Source organism: Furipterus horrens, unplaced genomic scaffold (genome assembly GCF_987537825.1).
Source record: "Furipterus horrens unplaced genomic scaffold, mFurHor1.1.pri manual_scaffold_2, whole genome shotgun sequence".
In the NCBI taxonomy this organism is placed as follows: domain Eukaryota; kingdom Metazoa; phylum Chordata; class Mammalia; order Chiroptera; family Furipteridae; genus Furipterus; species Furipterus horrens.
In genome coordinates, this window is record NW_028327172.1 from 152759074 (window position 1) to 152779389 (window position 20316).

At 43.0% G+C, this 20316-nt stretch overlaps 1 protein-coding gene across 1 annotated transcript in view; it reads left to right on the forward strand.

Moving 5' to 3' along the window:
• Positions 1-15280: 15280 nt before the first annotated feature.
• MKX (mohawk homeobox) overlaps positions 15281-20316 on the forward strand; it is a 65268-nt gene continuing 60232 nt past the window's right edge. Inside the window, exons 1-2 of the mRNA XM_090268052.1 lie at positions 15281-15531; positions 17332-17491. Coding sequence (XP_090124178.1) covers positions 15344-15531; positions 17332-17491 — 348 coding nt within the window. The 5' untranslated portion in view covers positions 15281-15343. The remainder of the gene's footprint in view (positions 15532-17331; positions 17492-20316) is intronic.

Below are 20316 nucleotides of genomic sequence, written 5' to 3' on the forward strand. Positions count from 1 at the left end.
TTTTATCTCGCGGGCTTTTATTACCTTTGAAAGTCAGTCCCAGTTCCTCAGGGCTTTTTGGTAACAACCTGAGCCCAAGTATGTCTCCTTTAGGCTTGACATTACAGTCAAAGACTTGGTAAAAAAAAAAAAAGAAGAAAGAAAGAAAAAAAAAAAAAAAGGAACCTCTATTAACAACTGGTCTTATTAGTTCTATGCAAAGAAATTTATGTTGTTACTTACTTGTTTAGAATGCCAAACTCTGGAGGGATCAAATAGGGAGAAAAATAGACAACATGAAGGAAAATCTTTGTCCTAATATTCACTGAACTGGCATTTCCATTCTTCATATTTTTAGTTTTCCCCCCATTAAAAAAATTTTTTTTTCCATTACAGTTGTCTCGCTTTTTTCCCCCTCTTGCTTCCCTGCACCCTGCCCCTCCCTTCTCCCACATTCAGTCCCCACTCAGTTGCCCATGTCCGTGGGTCATTTATACATGTTTTTTGACTTGACCGTTCCCCTTCTTACCCCCTTCTCTCCCTCTCACCTCCCCCCCTGTTACTGTTAGTCTACTTCTTGTTTACATAGCTCTGGTTCAACTTTGCTCATTTGTTTGTGTTGTTCATTAGTTTCCTGTAATAAGTGACAGCATAAGGTATTTTTCTTTCGTGGCCTGGCTTATTTCGCTAAGCATAATTCTCTCTAGTTCCATCCATGTTGTTGCAAATGGTAGAAGTTCCTTCTTTCTTTCTGCTACATAGAACTCCATTGTGTAAATGTACCACGGTTTTTTGATCCACTCATCTACAGATGGGCATTTAGGTTGTTTGCAGCACTTGGCTATTGTAAATAGTGCTGCTATGAACATTGGAGTGCACAGGTTCTTTTGAATTGGTGTTTCAGGATTTTTCGGATATAATCCTAGCAATGGAATTGCTGGTTCAAAAGGCAGTTCCATTTTTAGGTTTTTGAGGTAATTCCAAACTGTTTTCCATAGTGGCTGAACCAGTCTGCATTCCCACCAGCAATGCACCAGGGTTCCCGTTTCTCCGCATCCTCTCCAACACAAGTTGTTCATTGATTTGTTGATGATGGCCATTCTGACTGGTGTAAGGTGGTATCTCATTGTGGTTTTTATTTGCATCTCTCTGATGGCTAGTGATGTTGAGCATACCTTCATATGTCTATGGACCCTCTGTATGTCTTCTTTGGAGAAGTGTTTGTTCAGGTCCTTTGCCCATTTTTTAATTGGGTTGTCTGTCTTCTTGGTGTTGAGTCGTATGAGTTCTTTATATATTTTGGAGAGCAATCCCTTGTCTGAGATGTCATTGGTGAATATATTTTCCCATATGGTTGGTTTCCTTTGCATCTTGCTGATGTTTTCTTTAGCTAAGCAGAAACTTTTTAGTTTCATGTAGTCCCATTTGTTTATTCTTTCCTTTATTTCCCTTGCCTTATGAGATATATCAGTGAAAATGTTGCTACGTGGGATATCTGACATTTTCCTGCCTATTTTTTCCTCTAGGACTTTTATGGTATCATGGCTTACATTTAAGTCTTTGATCCATTTTGAGTTTATTCTGGTGTATGGTGTAAGTTGGTGGTCTAGTTTCATTTTTTTGCATGTCCCTGTCCAGTTCTCCCAACACCATTTGTTGAAGAGGCTCTTTTCACTCCATTTGATGTTCTTTCCCCCTTTGTCAAATATTAGTTGACCATATGAACCTGGGTTTATTTCTGGACTCTCTATTCTGTTCCATTGAACTATATGTCTGTTTTTATGCCAGTACAGACTGTTTTGATTACCATGGCCTTGTAGTATAGTTTGATATCAGGTATTGTGATTCCTCCTACTGTGTTCCTCAAAATTGCTGTGGCTATTTGGGCTCTTTTTTGGTTCCATATAAATTTTTGAAGTATTTGTTCTAGGTCTGTGAAATATGTTGCTGGTATTTTAATAGGGATTGCATTGAATCTATAAATTGCTTTGGGTAGTATGGACATTTTAATGATGTTGTGTATTATTATTTTTAATTATTGTATTATTGTCTATACAAACAACTGTAAACCTTCTTTTACCCCACTCTGTATTAGAGTCACCTGCCCAAAATACTTTTACTGGTAAGAGTATACAATCAAAAAAAACTTAAGAGCTATAGCTCTAAACTAATTTTTCTCCAAGTATGGTGTAAGAAACACGTGTATCAGCATCACCACAGGGCCTAAGCCCAGAAAAACTAACTCTGAGCATGTAGTTGGAATTCAGAACCTGTATTTTTAACAAGTACCTCTGCTTAAGGTGGTTCATAGACACCATGTTGAAAAACATAGCATTGAAGGAAATAAGAAGCATTCTGTGGAGAACTCAAGTACCTGTGAATAGGCATTTAAGTGACAGCCATATGTCATGCATAATGCCCACAGCCAGCTGGCTCCTCGTAAGTCTTGTTGTGGGAAAGAATTTGCCAAACTGACCTTGCCCCAATGTATAAACCTCTGGTCATACGTGAAAACATCACTTCCTCAGGATTATTCTGTAGTAATTGCCCCTGTTAAAATGGATGTTGCCTAGGTGGGCTTTAAAAATGACCATACTTTCTGCAACTGTAAGTGTTGTAGTATGTTAATCATTGTAGGATCACCAGAGGATAATCATTTTTGGATTCATCAGAGGCCCCAAGTTTAATAAATTTTAAAAATAAATAAGTAAAAAAGTAAGTACATATATACACAGTATTTTTAAAAACACACCCCAAAACCAATACCACTGTTAGATCCAGCAAAGGGCCACTGCCCTGAATCCTTCTTAAAAGACCTACATCACACACACGTAAATGTATTAAAGAACACATGGTGCCTCTGTTGTTCGGGATTTAGCGCTCAACGTGATGTAGTGCAACTTTAAACCCAAACATCTGCTCTGTGATGAACACCATTCAGGGCCCACGGAAACGCTCTACACACCATTTGCCATATGTCTGCAAGGTAAAAGGTGATCACGTCCAAATGTCATAAAGGTTTGCGATCTGCTGCTGAGAGCACTGGAGGTGAACCCTGCTTCCAAGAGCAGGGAGAAAAAACAAATTAATCAACTCAGCAGATTCCCTGAAGGCATTGTATCCTTACCTCCTGCAGTGTTGTTTCTTTCCCAGATGCCTGGCTTCACTTTATGTAGTATTCAATATTCAGTGAATCCTTCAATAGTTGCACCTGGCAAAAACATAACATTTTGTAATATTAACCAATTCACATTGTTACCATATAGCCACATGGGGTTCTACTGCCAGTTGCCCATAAATTCCAGAGGCAGAGGTTTGGTGAAAAAAAGAAGTCTTATTTAAAAGCTACATAATTTTGGAAGAATAACGGATTTCTGCCTCAAAGCCCATTCCCTTTAAAATACCCAAACAAATAGCCCCTCCACCCTTTGCCAACTCAGATCAAGGCTGTGCCTGGAATTCCTTCTCCCATTTAAAAATTTCATCCTTTCCCATACACAGGTGGCTGCAGCATAATCATCCAGGTGGCTTGGCTGGCTCCAGGTCACAGTCAGGCTTCAGACATCGCTCTCTCGAACCTGTGTGTACCTGGCTGGGTGGGACCATGCAGCACAGTGCTGGTCACCAGCACTGCCACGGCTTCTCATGTGGGGCAGGGCATGGGGCTTGCAGCCAGGTCATAGGTCTCCAGGGCCTACTGGCCCAGCAACACTAGGACCCTGATCCCCAACTGGGCTAGCGAGGCGGAAGAAAGAGAGCACATTTCTGTGCACCCTCTGTTTAAATCTTCTACTCCCAAACCTAGTGCACTGTGGGAGTGCCCAGCTTGCCAGCCAATCTAGGCTAACGTCCATCACGCATGTCAGCCCGAACAACATCAGTGCACCTCCTGCCACCACTATCCGGAAGTGGGTAGCAGGGTTGCTAGCCGTGCAAAGGCACAGTGGCTTTTCCCAGGGTGGAGCATCACCATGTCCACCTCCACAATACACGTGTGTTATGACCTTTTCAGCCTGCAACTTGCACAGCCTACTCTGTGCAAGTTTTGTCACAAGCCGCATTTGTTGTTGACCCTTCCGCAGGGATATAGAAGCCTGTCACATGGTTTCGATTGTGATTCCAATCTACCACCTTTGTCACTACCTGACCCATTTTGGGGGGTCTCTCTCTTCTGCCCAGTGATATGGCTAGATCCCCCCAGTTACAATATCACTCCCAAATCTGTAAATCTACAGCTCTAGACAAATCACTCATGCAATCTGTTACCAATACTATATATTGACAACCAGCTTTGCATGGAACACTGGCATTACAAATAATTGTATTTGTATAAGATATTTTAAATTAACTTTCAAAAAATTAAAAAGATTTCAGTTTTTAAAAATATACTCATTAATCATAATTTTTCTTTTCTATTTTAACCTTATGTATAGTTTGAATATTTTAGAATAAAAATAGTATTTCATAAACAATATATATTAAAATAAGTTTAAATTTTTATGTATTTGTTTTAATGTATATTCTGCATGAAAATATATTCAAATTGTGGAAATTTTTGTAGAATTGCATTTTATTTGTAATCCTCCAGAACACAAACTATGATACTAATTGTAACATAATTAGTGATTTTTGCTGAAATGAAGGCAAGAAAATTAATTTAATAGAATAAAATAACAAAATAAATTATGAATTATGTCTCTCTAACTTTATTACTAATCTATACCTTGCCAGTCCAACAATAAAACATCCAGATATGTGCAATAACAATTAAACTTGTCATTGATATTTTTCCAACAAAAATCATAACTTTACACAGTTTTTGGTTTTTCATTATTGTGGTATATTTGTCAAGCTAGAAGGATGAGACCTATTTTATTTAACAGCTTTTTGATTAAGAGACAATGATAGACAATTATAAACAATTAACAGCTTGATTTGTAACTTAAATATTTAGGCATAATAATGTGGGTATTCATTTATACTCTTGCCCTGGGCTACACAAATGTTAGAGACAGGCCTGACAACTATAACAAACAGTAACAAGACAAAACCAAACAAAACAGAGACAAAACAGCAAGAAGATTGTGACCTTGTAGAGGCCACTACCACCTCCTTAGACTTCTTAATCAAAGCTACTGGGTTTCACCCCACCTGAGCAAGATATGCCACTTAAAACCATCCTGTGCCTACTCCTGCAATAAATCAACATTTCAGAATTGTTTGGTTACTCCAAAGCATGTTGTTTTTCACTGCCCTGGGAGAAGGATGTTCTCTAGATTTAGAGAACTCACAGAAGACTCAGCAGTTACTGGCTTTTTAGTGTGAGTCCACACATGAAGACGACATGAAGTATAGCCTGTTAGCTACGCGAAGTCATCACATTCCAGTGACACTGAGATTGCGCGTGCCCCCCACCTAGGAAAAAGATCACATACAGAAGACAAAATGAACACGTTGACATTGAATTTCCTGCTGTTAAGTGAAGAGCCAAAAGATGGGCAACTCCATAGTAAGCTGTGCCTACAATTATGCAGTCAAGTGTTTATAGCTCTTCCTCTCTGTCCTTCCCATTTACCTTCAAAAAGGCCATGTAATTTGATTCAGCACACAAGCTCTGGAGCGTGCCTCTGTTCAAATACTGGCTCCATCAGTTATCAGCTTGTGTTATGGCTATTCTATGCCAAGGTATCCTCTTCTACAATATGGGTAGTAGGGAATACTTTCCCCAAAGGATGTCTGTAAGAATTTATATGGCTTAAGTACCTAGAATAGTGCATAGGTGTGCAGTAAGTGCTGTATTCATACTATTCAAATTTGTTATATGTCCTTAATTAGGTCCTCACTTATAAAAATCTGGAAGAGCAGTATCAGGATATATGTCTTGTGCAAACTGTTATAGCAGGTCCAAGAAAAAAAATATGTGGCATTTGGATATTGCAAGGCCCCTTTTATCCTAAACTTTAGGCTATTTAAATTGCACAGTTAAGTGACAAAACACCTTTTTCCTTTCCCTTCTTTTTAGCCCAAACTCCCTTCTAAATTAGGATTTGTGGTAGCTTACAATATCAGAACACACTTCGAAGAGATGGATGAATATCAAAACAAAGAAATGACCAATTAATCAGGATCACTGTGTAGTCTCAGGTGCAGACCTGACCTCTCCCTCCCCACCAGCTGCCTGCTGGTGTTCTGTGGCCCAGACAGTCAGGTAAGAATTTGTTTCCTATGGCTGGGGATCAGGGGAGGCTTCTCTGTGTAAGCCTCAAGAATCAGTACGCCACCACACATGACAGGTTTATTCTTGATGCCTCTCCTCCAATCCCCCTTTCTGTTCTGCACTTTTCCACAGGAGGAGCATGATAGAGGAGCCCCAAGGCAGATTCAAGGAAGACCTGGACAAGCAAAGGAGGAAAGGAAGATAATGAGCTAACCTCAGTGTGTTTACTCTTACTCTATTTTTTTTTTTCAAGAGAAGGCCTAAAATTTTTTCATGAAACCCAGAGGTTTTAGCATAAAACTTGAAAATGTCTGATGTAAGAGGTGAAAATGCTGTTTTCCAATCAGGCTCAAATTTCTGAAATAAGGATCTCTTTTTGCATGTTTTCAGGAAGGATGTTGGTAATACGGTTACAAAATTTTTAGCAGACACATAAAATGGCCCTTCTATCATTTCAAGCTCCTTCATGCATTTCTACAGATGATTTACAGATTTACTGGATTCAAGCAATCTTTATATCAGACACCCTAAAATATTTTAGATGAGGTATATTTGTTTCCCTGTTCTTTCCTAACAGGCTTATAAGCTAGGCAAGTATTGTGTTTTTTAGATCAAATTCGATGCTGTTCTTGGCACAAGATTTTGCATGCAGGTGCCCCATAAATATTTATTGTTGATTATTTAAAAAGAAAGCAATAAGAAAGCAGTTCCAATTGTGTGAGGGTTTTCTGAAAGGGAGGAGTGAGCCAGAAAATAGTAATTCTTAAAAATTGTTCACCATTTTCTGTGACTACAAAAAACATAAGCCTTAAAATCCCAACACCAATACAATGTCTAAAGGTATATTAGTACCTTTTTAAAAAGTGGATAAAATTTTTAAAAGCATAGTATAAAAAATATTGTAAAAGTAATTAGGCTGGTTCTCTAAACACATGTAACATGTTTTCAGAAAGAGAATAAAGAAAACACTTTTTCATTCCATTTTTTTTTCTCGTTCTCTCTGGTTGTGGCAGCCCCTAGTCATTAAAAAGCACTTTTCTTAAGCCCATCTGTGGTAACCGAGATCATCTTTGTACATGTGTGCATTATGTAAGGTATAGGCTGAGCTCCTTCAGCCAGGAAACCCCAAAATACAGTGACATAAATAAGGGGAAGTTTATTTGTCCCCCATAACAGTCTAGAGCTGATTATTCTAGGTCTGGGGCCAGTAAACACAGCCTTGGGTCAAATCTAGCCTGTTCTTGTTTCTGTTCCTCAGGTAAGAATAGTTTTCACAGTCTATTAAAGTTTTGTTTTAATACAGCAACACTCGTTCATTGATTCATTCATAGTTAAGCATTCATTCAAGGCAAGTATTCACTCACAATCAAATTATTACCTAGGACTGCTTTGACACTACAATGGCAGAATTGAATAACTGCTACAGAGACAGTATGCCCCACAAAGTCTAAAACATTGACTACTATCTAGCTCTTTACAGAAAAGTTGCTGAGACTGCACTAGGTGCCTTTCACACTTGTGGTCTGTTCAAGGGCCCAGGGTTCTTCATCTTGCAGTTCTGCTGTTGTTTAAGTTTTTATCTAATCAGTGGATGTGAGCCACTGCCACATCCATGTTCCAGCTGTTGACAAGAGGGAAGAGTTAAAAAAGGTGTACAAGCAATTTCTTTTTAAGCATGTGAAGCAGAAATTGCACATGTCACTTTTGGTCACATGGATTCCTTTGTTGAATTTATTAAAATATACTACACATAATGAAAGCAAGGAGGATGAATTTGGGGCTGGAGGTGTCAGCTGAACCTTTAAAATCTATTGAGTCCCCAAAGTCCATTAGGTTTAATATACAGAGAGTCGTACTAGCCTACAGTCAGAAGTCTCCACTATATTTATTAAAATGGCCACCTTTGGATGTAAAGAAAATTGATGTTCAAGCCAGAATAATTTTCTGGAAGAAATTCTAGTATTTCATTGCACATTTTAAAAATGAAATGTTCCTCAGGATCCCAGTACATGGTGTATTTTCATGTGTGTAATGTACCAGAGACTCGTTAATTGTTGGAGATTACTGAAGATACTCTGGTATCAAGGGAGCATTTGGGTGTTGGAGCTCTGGATTTACTTCAGGTGCTGTCCTAAGCTCTATAAAGTAGCACAAAACATTAACCCATTTAGGTCTCAAGTCTACTAACTGCTTATTATTTTTATTTTCTGCACTTATATGTAGCACATTTTTTTTTAGAAATGGTGATGACAAAGTACTTGCATTTTTGTCCAGAGTGAATTTGACTAATATACAACTGTATTGAAAGTTCTCATCTTGACTGGCTGCTTTGTAAAAAAAATTAATTCCCATCCCATAGAAAAATTGAACAAGAAGGTTGATGCAGTCTACTTTTTGAAATCATAGATGCAGGGATCCATCACTTTTATGAATAATCTTATATTGCTCCACATTAGTTATCACCTTGTCATGTGATGCATTTGAAAATCTCTGTGCAGCCTACTCTGCTCTGGAGAATATGGCTGCCTGAAATTGCTCTCCTGCTCCTGAGCAGGGCATGACCAAATACACAGCAGCTCCCTCCTGGAACAGTATTGAATTAGCATTCTAAATTGGAACCTTTACCAGGCAAAGCACATTACTATTTGAATACTTGATGTGTCCTGAAATTAGAACAGAATAATGCCGAAAGTCTTTAGAGTGCAAGATGCTTTTAAAATTCTGAGGTCTATTGTAAATTTGTTACAGTCTATTGGTGTTTTGCAATATCTCTCAAAGCCTTGTCAAACTAACCTAACATATGGAAAGGAATTCACCACATATATGAGAAAAGCTGTTTCCAGTCGGTGTGAGAAAACTCTTTAATAAATGCCATAGGAATAATTACCCACTCAATTGCAGAGGAAAAAAAATCAAATTAGATTCTCACCTCACAACATATACAAATTAATTTCAGAAGGATTAAAAAGCTAAGTGAAAGTAATTGTTTTAAAATATTACAAGAAAGTATAGGGAAAAAACTTGGTAAGGAACACACAAAATCCAGAATCCAAAAAAGACTTATTGAACTTCAGTCATGTTTAAACTAACTTCAGCAAAGCAAAAGACGAAGTAGGTAAAAGGCAGACTTTAGACCACGGAACATATTTTCAATATATAAAGCATATAAATCATGGAAAAATGATTTATGAAGAAAACCTTCATGAATTACCAGGCAACTAATAAAAATATAAGCAATGGTTATAAGCAATTTTTTCAATTAAGAAATAAAAAATGGCCTATAAGTAAATGAAAAGGTTATCAAACAATGAGACATTGTTTTACTCATCATATAGGCAAACATTATGAAGACCGAACATATGCAATGGTATGTAAGCATGTGAGGCAACGAGGAGTTTCACGTGTTAATGGAAGTGTGAGTTGGAGGGAAATTTGGAAATATCTATCAAAATTTTAAAAATCAGGTTTCCTTCAGCCCATCAATTCTACATCTGTGTAGCTATTCCTAGAGAAATACTTACACATGTGCAGAAAGAATCATATACAAGAATGTTTGATGTTCATAATAGTGGAAATTGGAAAGACAGAAACGTTCATAGGGGAATGGCTAAATGGATGATGGAGCATTATATAACAGTTAAAAGGGGGTTATATTTATATGTTTTAATATGAACATTGTCTATGAAATTATTTAGTGGAAAAGCAAGTTTTAGTTCAATACTTCTCTGTGTGTACCACACTTCTGTAAAATATAGTCTCATTTACTTAAAAACTAATTTAAAAAAACCTATAATGTTTTGCTTGTATTCATGTATGTGAATGCACAGAGAAAGGTCAAAAGGATGCACATCAAACCAGCAATGGCCATCTCTTGGTGGCTGCCTCTGAGAAATGTAATTGGGTGGAGCTGGCTGAAGAGGAACTGCCACTTTGTATTCTTGTTCTTTGATTGCTTAAGAGTGAATTTACGGAGAAGACCTTCTCGAAGAGAATTTATTCTGTATTACTTATGCAATTAAAGTATAAATAAAGCAAAAAGATCTTGTGAGGTGTTTGCGGGCCTCCCATTCTACTGGTTTGCAGCTGTGTTTTTCACCACATGTATCTCTACAGGTCTGCTAGCCAAGTGTGCGGTGAATCTGCTATTTGTTCATAAATGTACTATTTTATACCATTTGGACGAGGAGTGACAGTCATTCCCTGCTTTATAGTTTATTACATTGCCTATAAGAAATAACTGGAAAAGAGAGTTTAAAAGCAACCATTATTTTCAAAAATTATAACCAGTATTTTTTCTGAAATATCAGATTCCTTGGTAAAATATCAACATGCTAAAAATAAAAGCATCTTTTTCCCCTTCATTAGAAAGTAAAAATTATATTTATAACTAAACTTGAAGTCCAATAGAATGAATTTAGATTTCTACCAAATGTTCTTAATATTTTTCTAGATTTAGCAATATGTAGCCTTCACATTTAAAAAAAATCTTAATGAGAGTGTAAGACAAGTTTACGGAAAACTTAATAATCTTCATTTTACACTTCAGTAAATTCAGGTTAAACCAATATCAAATTAACCAGAATTAAGATTAAGGATCAAGTCTTCTGGCTCTGGCCTAAGTTTCTTTCTCCCCTCTACCTATGGTGATCTCCCACAAACTGCATACACTTTCTTAAATCTTTCTAAAGCTGAAAGCTTTACTTCTGAGGATTATAGTACAGCATTTGATATACAGAGATTGGAATATAGCATGAGAAGCTCAGTAAAACAGAATTTAGGAAAATGTGATGTTTAAAACAATGATAAATATATCTAAACAGTGGATTAAAATGAAGATATTTCACTCTTGCATAAAGGATGAAATGCAAAAGTAAAATTTTGGTCTATCACAAAATACACGCTCATTTGTATATTAGAGAGGAATTCTCCACACAATTTCACTTTAAAATAGAGCCTATACTGTTTTATCATTTTTAAATGAATTCTAATGACTAAACTATAATGTGATTAGCACATATTAATTTTTAGTGACATAACCTGAGACTAAAGTGTGTATTATTCCTCTGCTAAATAATAATAATAAAAAATTTGCAGAAAGATTTTGCTATACATTTTACATCAGATTTTAAGAAAATAAATCTTACATGTAAATACATCTTCAGTCAACGTCCTCCAAGTGCATTTAAAATTGTGTAAATAAGGTAAGATTAAAACAGCCAAATTAATTTGTCCTATACTAGCCTCTATTAAAGCATAGCTTCATATTTCAGTAGAGTGGGTACTGTGAAAATGTAAGCAAGTACATACCTGGCTTTTGCTTTACCTAGCACAGCTGACCAAATATATGTCGGAGGGAAGTGTTACAGCTGATTTCATTATCATGTCTGGTGACCACCATCACAGTCATGGAGACCACAGGGAGGGGAACAGGTTTCTTTCCTCTTATAAATTACCAATTAGAACTATTTCTGTTCTGCAAGTTATTTGCAGCATGTCTGTGGTTGAAACTTTATGATGTGTCCTCGCCTATAAATCCTTACAGCGAGGTCTATAGACCTATATCTGCAATGAAAACACAGCGCAGCTAGTCAAGTGCAGCTCCAACGACGAGATGCATGCTCTACAACCACAAGTTACATCATAAAAGAGAACTAAGGACATCGGGAAACATGATCAAATGATAATATTTATCTATCTGATGGTCAAAAATGTAAACCTACAACCCTTTCTCCTTTAGATTGTGCGCCGCCCAGTTTGCTGCCACGTATTTTGGGAGATAACATGGAAAATTCGGGGGTCTGATTAGTCTTGGAAAAAATTGTTTTAATTTATATTTTAACCACTTCCCGACCATCTGAAGATGGTTAGGTGAGCCACGGCCCCAGCGCTGCCAGCCACCTTCAGAGAAGAAGAGGACCATGACTTTCAGGTCTGGGTAAATATATTTTCGCTCTTAAAAACAGATGAAAGGTGGCGAGAACGTGGGCGTCTGGGTGCTCTGAGCCTCCAGTTGCACCCAACCACAGCTTCGTGTACTCTTATATTTGGGGTGATGGTGGGAAGCCAACTATCACCAATAAGAGAATCTGATGCCTTTCTCTCTCCTTGCACTGTGCCCCTCTCGGATTCTTCTAAGTTCCATTCACTTTGCTTCGTGCAGATCCCTGGCCTTGAGCTCGCTCTCCCTTCCATACCTGGGCACCATGCTTTCACCTCATGCCAGCCTTGCCTCCCTCTACCCCTGTGCCCGAGGAGAGCGCGCAGGCACTATAGCGTGGGTCCTGGAAGGTGAATCTATGAAACCAAGTGACACCCGAAAAGAGGCTCCCGGGGCTCAAGCGACTCCTGCAATGCGCTCACGCGCTAGAGACACAAACCCGAGCTCTAACTAACTTCACTCCAGTTAATTGCGAGGAAAATAAAGGGCGTGCTGTAGTGGTCTCTCCAGCCCAGCCACTTGTAGTGAAATTTCCGACACTCGAGCCAGCTAAGACACGGGATTTGCACCGCAGCCTCTCAGCTCCCAAAGCCCGAGAAATTCTCCGAAAATTTCTCCCCTAAGTGCGAAAGAAGTAGCTAGCCCCTTACGCTCCTGCGAGGCTGGTGGTGCTGGGAGCCTGGCTTGGCTGGGAAGGACTCAACGGGTTCGGGGCTCCCCGCAGCGCCTGCTGTGGCATCCCCTCTGCGAGGGTTAACTGCCATCCCCACAGCCTAGAGGACGCAGAAGCTTCCTCTCGACAGCCCGGGAACGTGGATACCGCTCCCGCAGGATGTTCGCCGGCTGGGCCAGGCAGTCAGGAAACATGAGAAGGCCTCGGTATTCCTGTTCCCGGGCCTCGCACGCCTGTCTGGGTAAATAAAGCCGAGACCACGGCGGTGGCGGCGGTGAGCGCGCGTTGGAGCCCGTGCGGAAAACATGCGGCGGGGATGGGAGTGCGCCTAGCCTCGGCACAGGAGAGCCAGCAGCCCTGCCGCCAGCCAGCAGCCCCACTGTCCCAGGTACAGCCCTCAGGTCGCCAAGTCCCCACTCGAGGCCTCGGATGGGGGGCTCGCTCTGGCCCCGGGCGCCTTGGCGCTCCCCGTCCTTCTCCTACCCCTTTCTCCACAGTTCAAAGGGGACGCGCACCGGTGGCCGCTAAGCCTGGCTGGAGGGTCTGCTAGGAGCCTGGGAGCCGATCTGGCCGCTCCTCCTTTGCTTTAAAATTGTTCTCGGGCGTTGGGAGGGGCAGTCTCGCTGGGAGGGAGCTCCACAAGTGAATCAGGGTAAGTGGAGAGCACCGGAACCAAGAGGAGGTGTGGGGGACCACGCGTGGCCTCCAGAAAAGCTGAGAAGCGGCGGTTCCCACGCCCCCGGGACCCCTTGCGTCAGCGCCCAGCTCTCGGACTTCTCCCGCCAGCTCCTGCCACGCCTGCTGCCTGTGGACCCAGACCTCACCGGGTGTCTGTGGCTACCACCCCGTGTGGGCCGGGGACAGCCGGAGAGGGGCCTGCTCTGCCAAGCTTAGGGGCAGTTGCACTGGGAAAAACACGCCTTCATGTAGAAGGACAGGGCTGGGGTGGCGGAAGATCGTGGGGCTGGGAACGGTTGAATTATACAGAAGGAGCAGCGTGAATGCAAAGCATTAAGTGCACGGACTTAAAAAATAAAAAAGCGGAGTCCTGACCTTTGAACCGGGGTAGCGACCACGGAAATTTGCTTTCACACTTATCGCCGAGATTGTGTCCAAACCCCAGACACGTACCTGTTTGCACCAGAGAGAGGACTCAAATCTTATCGGATGCGGGGCTGCCAGCAGAGGTCTGACTTCACGTCCCCACAAATACCGAAGGGAGCCGTCATTTAATCGCCGTGGTCACGGGCCCTACACGTCCCGCGTGGCCGCTGCTGTGGTAGCCAGAGGGCGGGGCGAGGGGCGTTGGCGAGTGTGGGAGCTCGGGCGAGGCATAGGATCTGTGCATGGGTTGGGGGCGGGCAGCCCACGCCGCGGCGGGGCGGGGTGAGGGGCGCTGGCAGCGGAAGGAAGGATAGATGCTCAGCTGCTCGATGGCTCCAGGCGGGGAGATGGGGCGGGCTGTGGCGGCCGCGCGCCTCTGGGCGGTCACTCGTCTGATCCGCGGCAGCGCGGACTTGGCCCTGACGCCAGCCCGCAGGCGAGCCAGAGGCTCCGGGCCGCAGCGACCCGGGAGGTGAGCTGGAGGGTTTCTCTAACTGTGGCAGCGCTACCACAGACCCCAGAACCCCTGCAGCCTCTGAAATGGTTCCTCGAGATCCTGGAAAAGACGGTTGTGGAAGGGCTCCGAGCTCCAGGCTTGCACCAGCGCTGCGGAAGAGGACCACACTCACAGCGCGCTTTGGGGAGCCTGGGATTCACGCGCCTTTAAACTGTCCGGACCCTGAGAGTTCCGCAGCGGGTTTGGGGTGATAGAAAGATCTGGGGAAAGAGAGAGTGTGTGGTGCATTAGTCCCTGACGCCACTTAACTTTCTAGCCCTGGAGTCCGCTAACTTTCCCGGCCCTCACCCCCACTCTAGGGACGGACGCAGGGGATTCAGCCAAACCATCCAAGATCTAGAGAACATGAAATCTCGGTACGGCCTGGGACTCATTAACTGGGGCTTGCGCATGCGGTTGTTCAAGCTACCCGCAATTTCTCTTTCTTCCAACCCCTCTTTACGACCCGAGTGGAAACTCCGTGAAGCTTTGGCCTTCCGTTGTGACTGAAGACCACGCGGGGCCCCGCGCGGATCCCACTCCGATAACTGGAGTGTGGTTCTTTCAGATTAAAACTGAAGCAGAATGGCTCGTTTAGGAATTACTTTCCTTTGCCGCCGAGGGCACACTGTTCTTGGTTGAAGTGTCTTGGGGGCTCGAACACAGGAGCAACGAGGAAGGCAGGAACCTGCCGCAGAGTGTGGCGGCCGAGGGGAGAGGGTTAGCCAGGTACAGAGAAAAGTGTGGGTTCCCTGGTTCAGGTGCGGCACTGCGGCTCTTCGCCTTGGCCAAGTTTGGGGCTCCATTCAGGGTGTGAGCACTCTCAGCGAGTAACGTGATGCACCTTGATCTCCTAGAACCCGAGCCCTGCGGAGCTCCCGGTGGCCCGGCAGCGAGGCGCTGTGGCCGCGCGGGGCGCCCCTGCCAAGCCGCACCATGAACACCATCGTCTTCGACAAGCTCAACGGCGCCGTCCTTTTTGAGGACCGCAGCGCTCCGGAGCGGGAGCTGAGCGCTCGGCCCTACGGCGGCGTCCTGGACAGTCCCCACGACCGTCCCGAGGTGGGCATTCCAGACGGCCCACCCCTCAAGGACAACCTTGGCCTGAGACACCGAAGGACCGGGTATGCGCACCCCCCCCCCCCGGGGGGCCCGGCTCGCCCGCAGTCCAGAGGGGTGTGGGGGCAGTGAGCATCTCGGCTGTGCAAGTGGCAGCAGGGGCGCGAGGGTTGGGGCGCTGAGTTTCCCTGGAGGGCGGGTATCTGCTTCCAGGTTTTGCTCATTCTTATTTTAAGGTAGTAGTTTTTTTAAATATGGGGGTGGAGGGGTCGACTTGTCAGGACAGCTCAAAAGAGGCTTGTTGGAAGCAGTGGGCACTGGGAACTGCCCTGGCAATCCTCCTATACTTGGACCTCAGGGTAGTGGGTTACCTGTCCCTCTCCGGAACGCGGGTGCAGACATAAAGGACTGGGCAGGAAGAGTAGGAACAGGGCAGGGCCAAGCAGTCGGGGCTTCCCCGGTCAGGCCAGCCCCGCTGGCTGCACCTCTTCTGTCACAGCAAGGCTTCATCACCGCCACGCGGTTCAGCTCGCCGCGCTGCGCCTCGCCTCTGCCAGGGCGTTGGGAAGGTCAGCTTTGCCCAGGGCTCACTCATCGCGCGCGGCTGGGCGGTGCCCGCTGCCAGTGGGGAGGGCAAGGCCGCGAGCTTGCTGTGCCGTGTTTCGGTTTAGCAGGGTGAGGAGCTGATGAGGCGCAGGAGCTCGCTGGTGGGCCCAGCTGCTCCGGCTGCAAACGTGCGGACGGCTGTACCTAGCCCCGCCACCTCCGGAAGGCTCCCAGAGCGCCGGGTTGAGTAGGGGAGGCCGTCCTGGCCGTCTCCACCTGGAAGATTGCATCAGCTGCTGCTTCTGCGGCGCTGCTGGTTAGTAAAATAGAGATTAGGTTTCGTCGAAATGTTACTACCAGTCCCTTCGGGTGGAATTGCATTTCAAAGTGTTTAAAGAGGCAAAAGCCCCAGAGGTTGAGGCTCAGTCTGGCGAGCCTTCCGGAGTCGCGGGGCACAAGGGCCTCGGCACGGCGACACCTCCCGGAGCCTCCTGGGAGCGCAGCGTCCAACACTGGCTCCAGACTGCTTGTCCCTTCCTCCTAGGAATATGCTTTTCCAGCAGTTTTTTTAAATTTTATTTATTTATTTTAACTTAATGGAACAGATCTTTTCCAGCTTTTCAACTTTCCTTATTTCGTGAAAAATCCCCTAGAGTGTTTTCCCTCGTACCCTTCCTTTGGAAAGTTTCTCCTTTTCCCCAGAGGTTTAAAGGAAAATGGATAGCGCTCCAGGAGAACCAGGGCAGCGGGGCGGCGGTCATCTCTTGCTTTATGGCCGCCGTCTAGTGAGCCACCTTTCCGTTTGACCACAGGGCACGAGGAGCCCTGAGAGGCCGACATGAGTTCCTTGAAAGAGGAGCCTGCAACAACCTCTACCCAGCCCAGCCCAAGGCCACTAGAGAAGGGCGCAGTGCAGGCGGGCAAAGGCAGGGTGAGAGCCCTGCTGCACAAATCTGTAGCTTAAATAACATTTTCCTTCAAATCATTTACCATCGTCACCTAAACATCTAACCTCGGCTTACTGGCTTTACGATATCCCCCTCTTCAAGATAAGCCTAGGGTTTTTTACATCCCCATGACCCCTGTGCGACAACCAGGCCATTTCAAAGATATATGGCGAGGAAAGGATATTCGCACCCAGAAATTTTGTGGCTCCCTCGCCTCAACCTCGGGACGCGCTGGGAGGGTGCACGCGGCTGGACCGGGGTGCCCGGCGGGAGCTCGGCGACTGCTGAACTGCGTCCCCGAGTGAGGGATCCCCGCGGGCAGCACCCAGACACCGTCCCTCACTAGGGCTTCCTCCTCTCCCGGTGTCCCAGGGCCCGGCAGAACGGCGGGAAGGTGAGGCACAAGCGACAGGCCCTGCAAGACATGGCGCGGCCCCTCAAACAGTGGCTTTACAAGCATCGCGACAATCCGTACCCCACCAAGACCGAGAAGATACTCCTGGCGCTCGGCTCGCAGATGACGCTAGTGCAGGTAACCCGGGCCCACCAAGCCGCTGATCCTTACCCCGGTAAGGCCTGAGGAGCGGGCACGCTTCCGGTTTGTGCGGATCTCCACCTGGCGCTTCGCCCTGGAGGAGGACGGAGCAGAGAAAGACCAGCTGGAGGCTTTGGCTCCTGCTGCTGAGGATGATGACGAGTTGGCCCAGGAGCAGAGCTGTATTCTTGGTCGAGTTTCTGGGTCTCCTCTCAAGCCTATCTATCAGTTCAGTGCTAATGCTTGGTTCAGGAGTGGCCACACGTGTTCTGCTAGGGAGGGCAGTGAAAAGTCAACAATAGATTTATGAGAAGGTGTCTGGGAATCTAGACTCGTGGACCTATGTAGATGGATACAGATGGGAATTGGCCGCAGTGATTTCCAGACTGGAGTGTGCACCAGAATCCCTGGAGGACTTGTAAAAACGCAATTTGCTGGGCCCCACCCCAGAGTTTCTGACTCAGTAGTAGGTCTGGGATGGGGCCCATGATTTGCACCTCTAACAAGTTCTTGGGGTGATGCTGAAGCTGCTGGCCCTGGGTCACACTTTGAAAACCAAGTACAGTATAACTTTCAAAATTAGCATTACTGACAGTTCTAGGAGGTGGGTAGGAAGGGCAAGAAGTAGGTTGGATTTTTTTTTTTTTTTTTTTTTTTTAAGAAGAAGCATCCTGAGCAGGAACTAAAATCCACAGATTTTTCTGATGATATCTTCTACTGGGGTTAAGAGGCAGATCTCAAATAGTTGGGTTACTTGTCAAGTGTAGAACAGCACTCACTAGTCAACAACATCACTTTACAGTTGACTTACTTTTTTTCCTACATAATCTTATTTGATAGTCACAAAAACATGGTGAGGTACAGAGGTTATTGTCAGCATCTTACAGATGATGCAAGGCACATGGTGATTATGTGTTACTAAGGGTAGAGGTGTGCCTGGAAATAATGTAATTCCAGATCAAATGCTCTTCCCATCACACCACGGTTTTCTTTAACAATATGGTGACAGGAACTTTCATAAATGCAAACAGAATGCACATATTCAAAAAAGGAGGAGGCGCTAAATGAGCTGAGAAGTTTCATACATTATAGTAGCACTACATCATGTATTTGTGAAATTTTGGTCATCCCATTAACTATATAGTAAGGGAGAACCCCAAAATTAAAAAAAAAAACACTATTTAACTATTAGATAAAATAAAAATTGCTTTCCAGAGTATTTAAGATTGTCATTTAGGAATTAAAAGTTTGACTGTGATGTTAGCAAAAAATCCAAATAGATTATTTTGGTTGATTATATAGTTTCATAGTTAATACTTACCATTCTTTTATATAAAAGCAAAAAATACTTGTGTCATATTTAGAGCATTTTTAATTATAAAAAGTGACATTTGTCATTAGCAAAGATTTAAATTTTCATGTACAATAATTTTGTAAGATGCAATACAAGTAGTTTTAATTTTAATATAGAATCAAATCAGTTTCTACCTGTAATGATAGTGCAAATATAAATAACAGTTCTTTCTTTCCAGAAGATCTTGATAGGGCTGTTCCATTTTTCTAATTTACATGAAGTTTACATTCATGTAATGAAAACTTTTTTCATTATAGTTTCTGTACAAAATTATGTAATTTTAGATAGGGCAAAGATAATTATTCTTCATAATAAGTGATGCTTGCTTAACAAGTTTTAAATTTTACAGTATATGAGGTTGGTTTCTGGAACTTTAAAATAAATGAAAAAATCAAAATCTATGTCACAATCAAGGGACCTTATATATAATCCAATTTGGGTTCAGTTATTTTCAATTAGGCATAAGAGGCATCTAAGAAGAAGAAAACATATACATAAATACACACTCATATCTACCTACCTATATATTTATATATATATGAGGGGTTTATAAAAGTCAGACATACATTAACAGCCAAATCAAATTCTGACTCTATGGAAACCAAATAAATTATGTAAATACTTTACACTTATGAAGAAAAATGCAAAGCTGTGATCTGAATAAAGCTTTTGATCCCTGCAAATTAGGCCCCTATTTAATGAGTCAGGTTCTCCAACTGAATAAATTTCTAATGTAGATGCAGGCTTTTGAGAAGAGCGATCATGTCTTATTCATTTTCATATCACCATACCATCCCACCACAGTATTTTCCATATAGTAAACTAGCCCTGCCCATTTATAGAATAAATACATTCTAATAGGCGAAGACCACTATAATCACCATGTGGATTTCCAAAACATCTTTCTGAAAGCTAAAGAATGTCTTGAAATCTGATTAAAGATAGTTTTAAAATCCGTTTCACTGTTGGGAATACACAGAGGGCAACTCCTTATCTTTAATGCTATATGATGGTTCTACACAGAACAAGCAAGAGGATAACTGAACTTATTATTTTTAATGTATCTGGAAACATGCCCTATGTTTATGTCTGTAGACAAATATGGAGTGTTCCCCTCATTTTTGGTTTCAAATTCCTATTTCTGTTTATTGCAACACCTATCTCTGTTTCTCATGATTTATATTAATAAGCTGTTAGCATAAATTTTATTCATTAACTACAAAATTAGCCATATTTTGATAATTTCTTTTATACTTAACATTTTCCTTTTGGTTATGTGTCAAACTGTCAAGCTTTTCATAAGAAATATTTTTGCCATGTTTTGTTACTCTTAAATCAATAAGGAGGGGCATAAAATCTGGTCAGCAATCTCCATTAAGCCCAGAAACAAAAAGCTGAAACTTTAGTGGAGAGAATAGCTTTAGGTCCATCAAAAGTAGTTTTTCTGATAAATAGAAGCTCTAAAGAC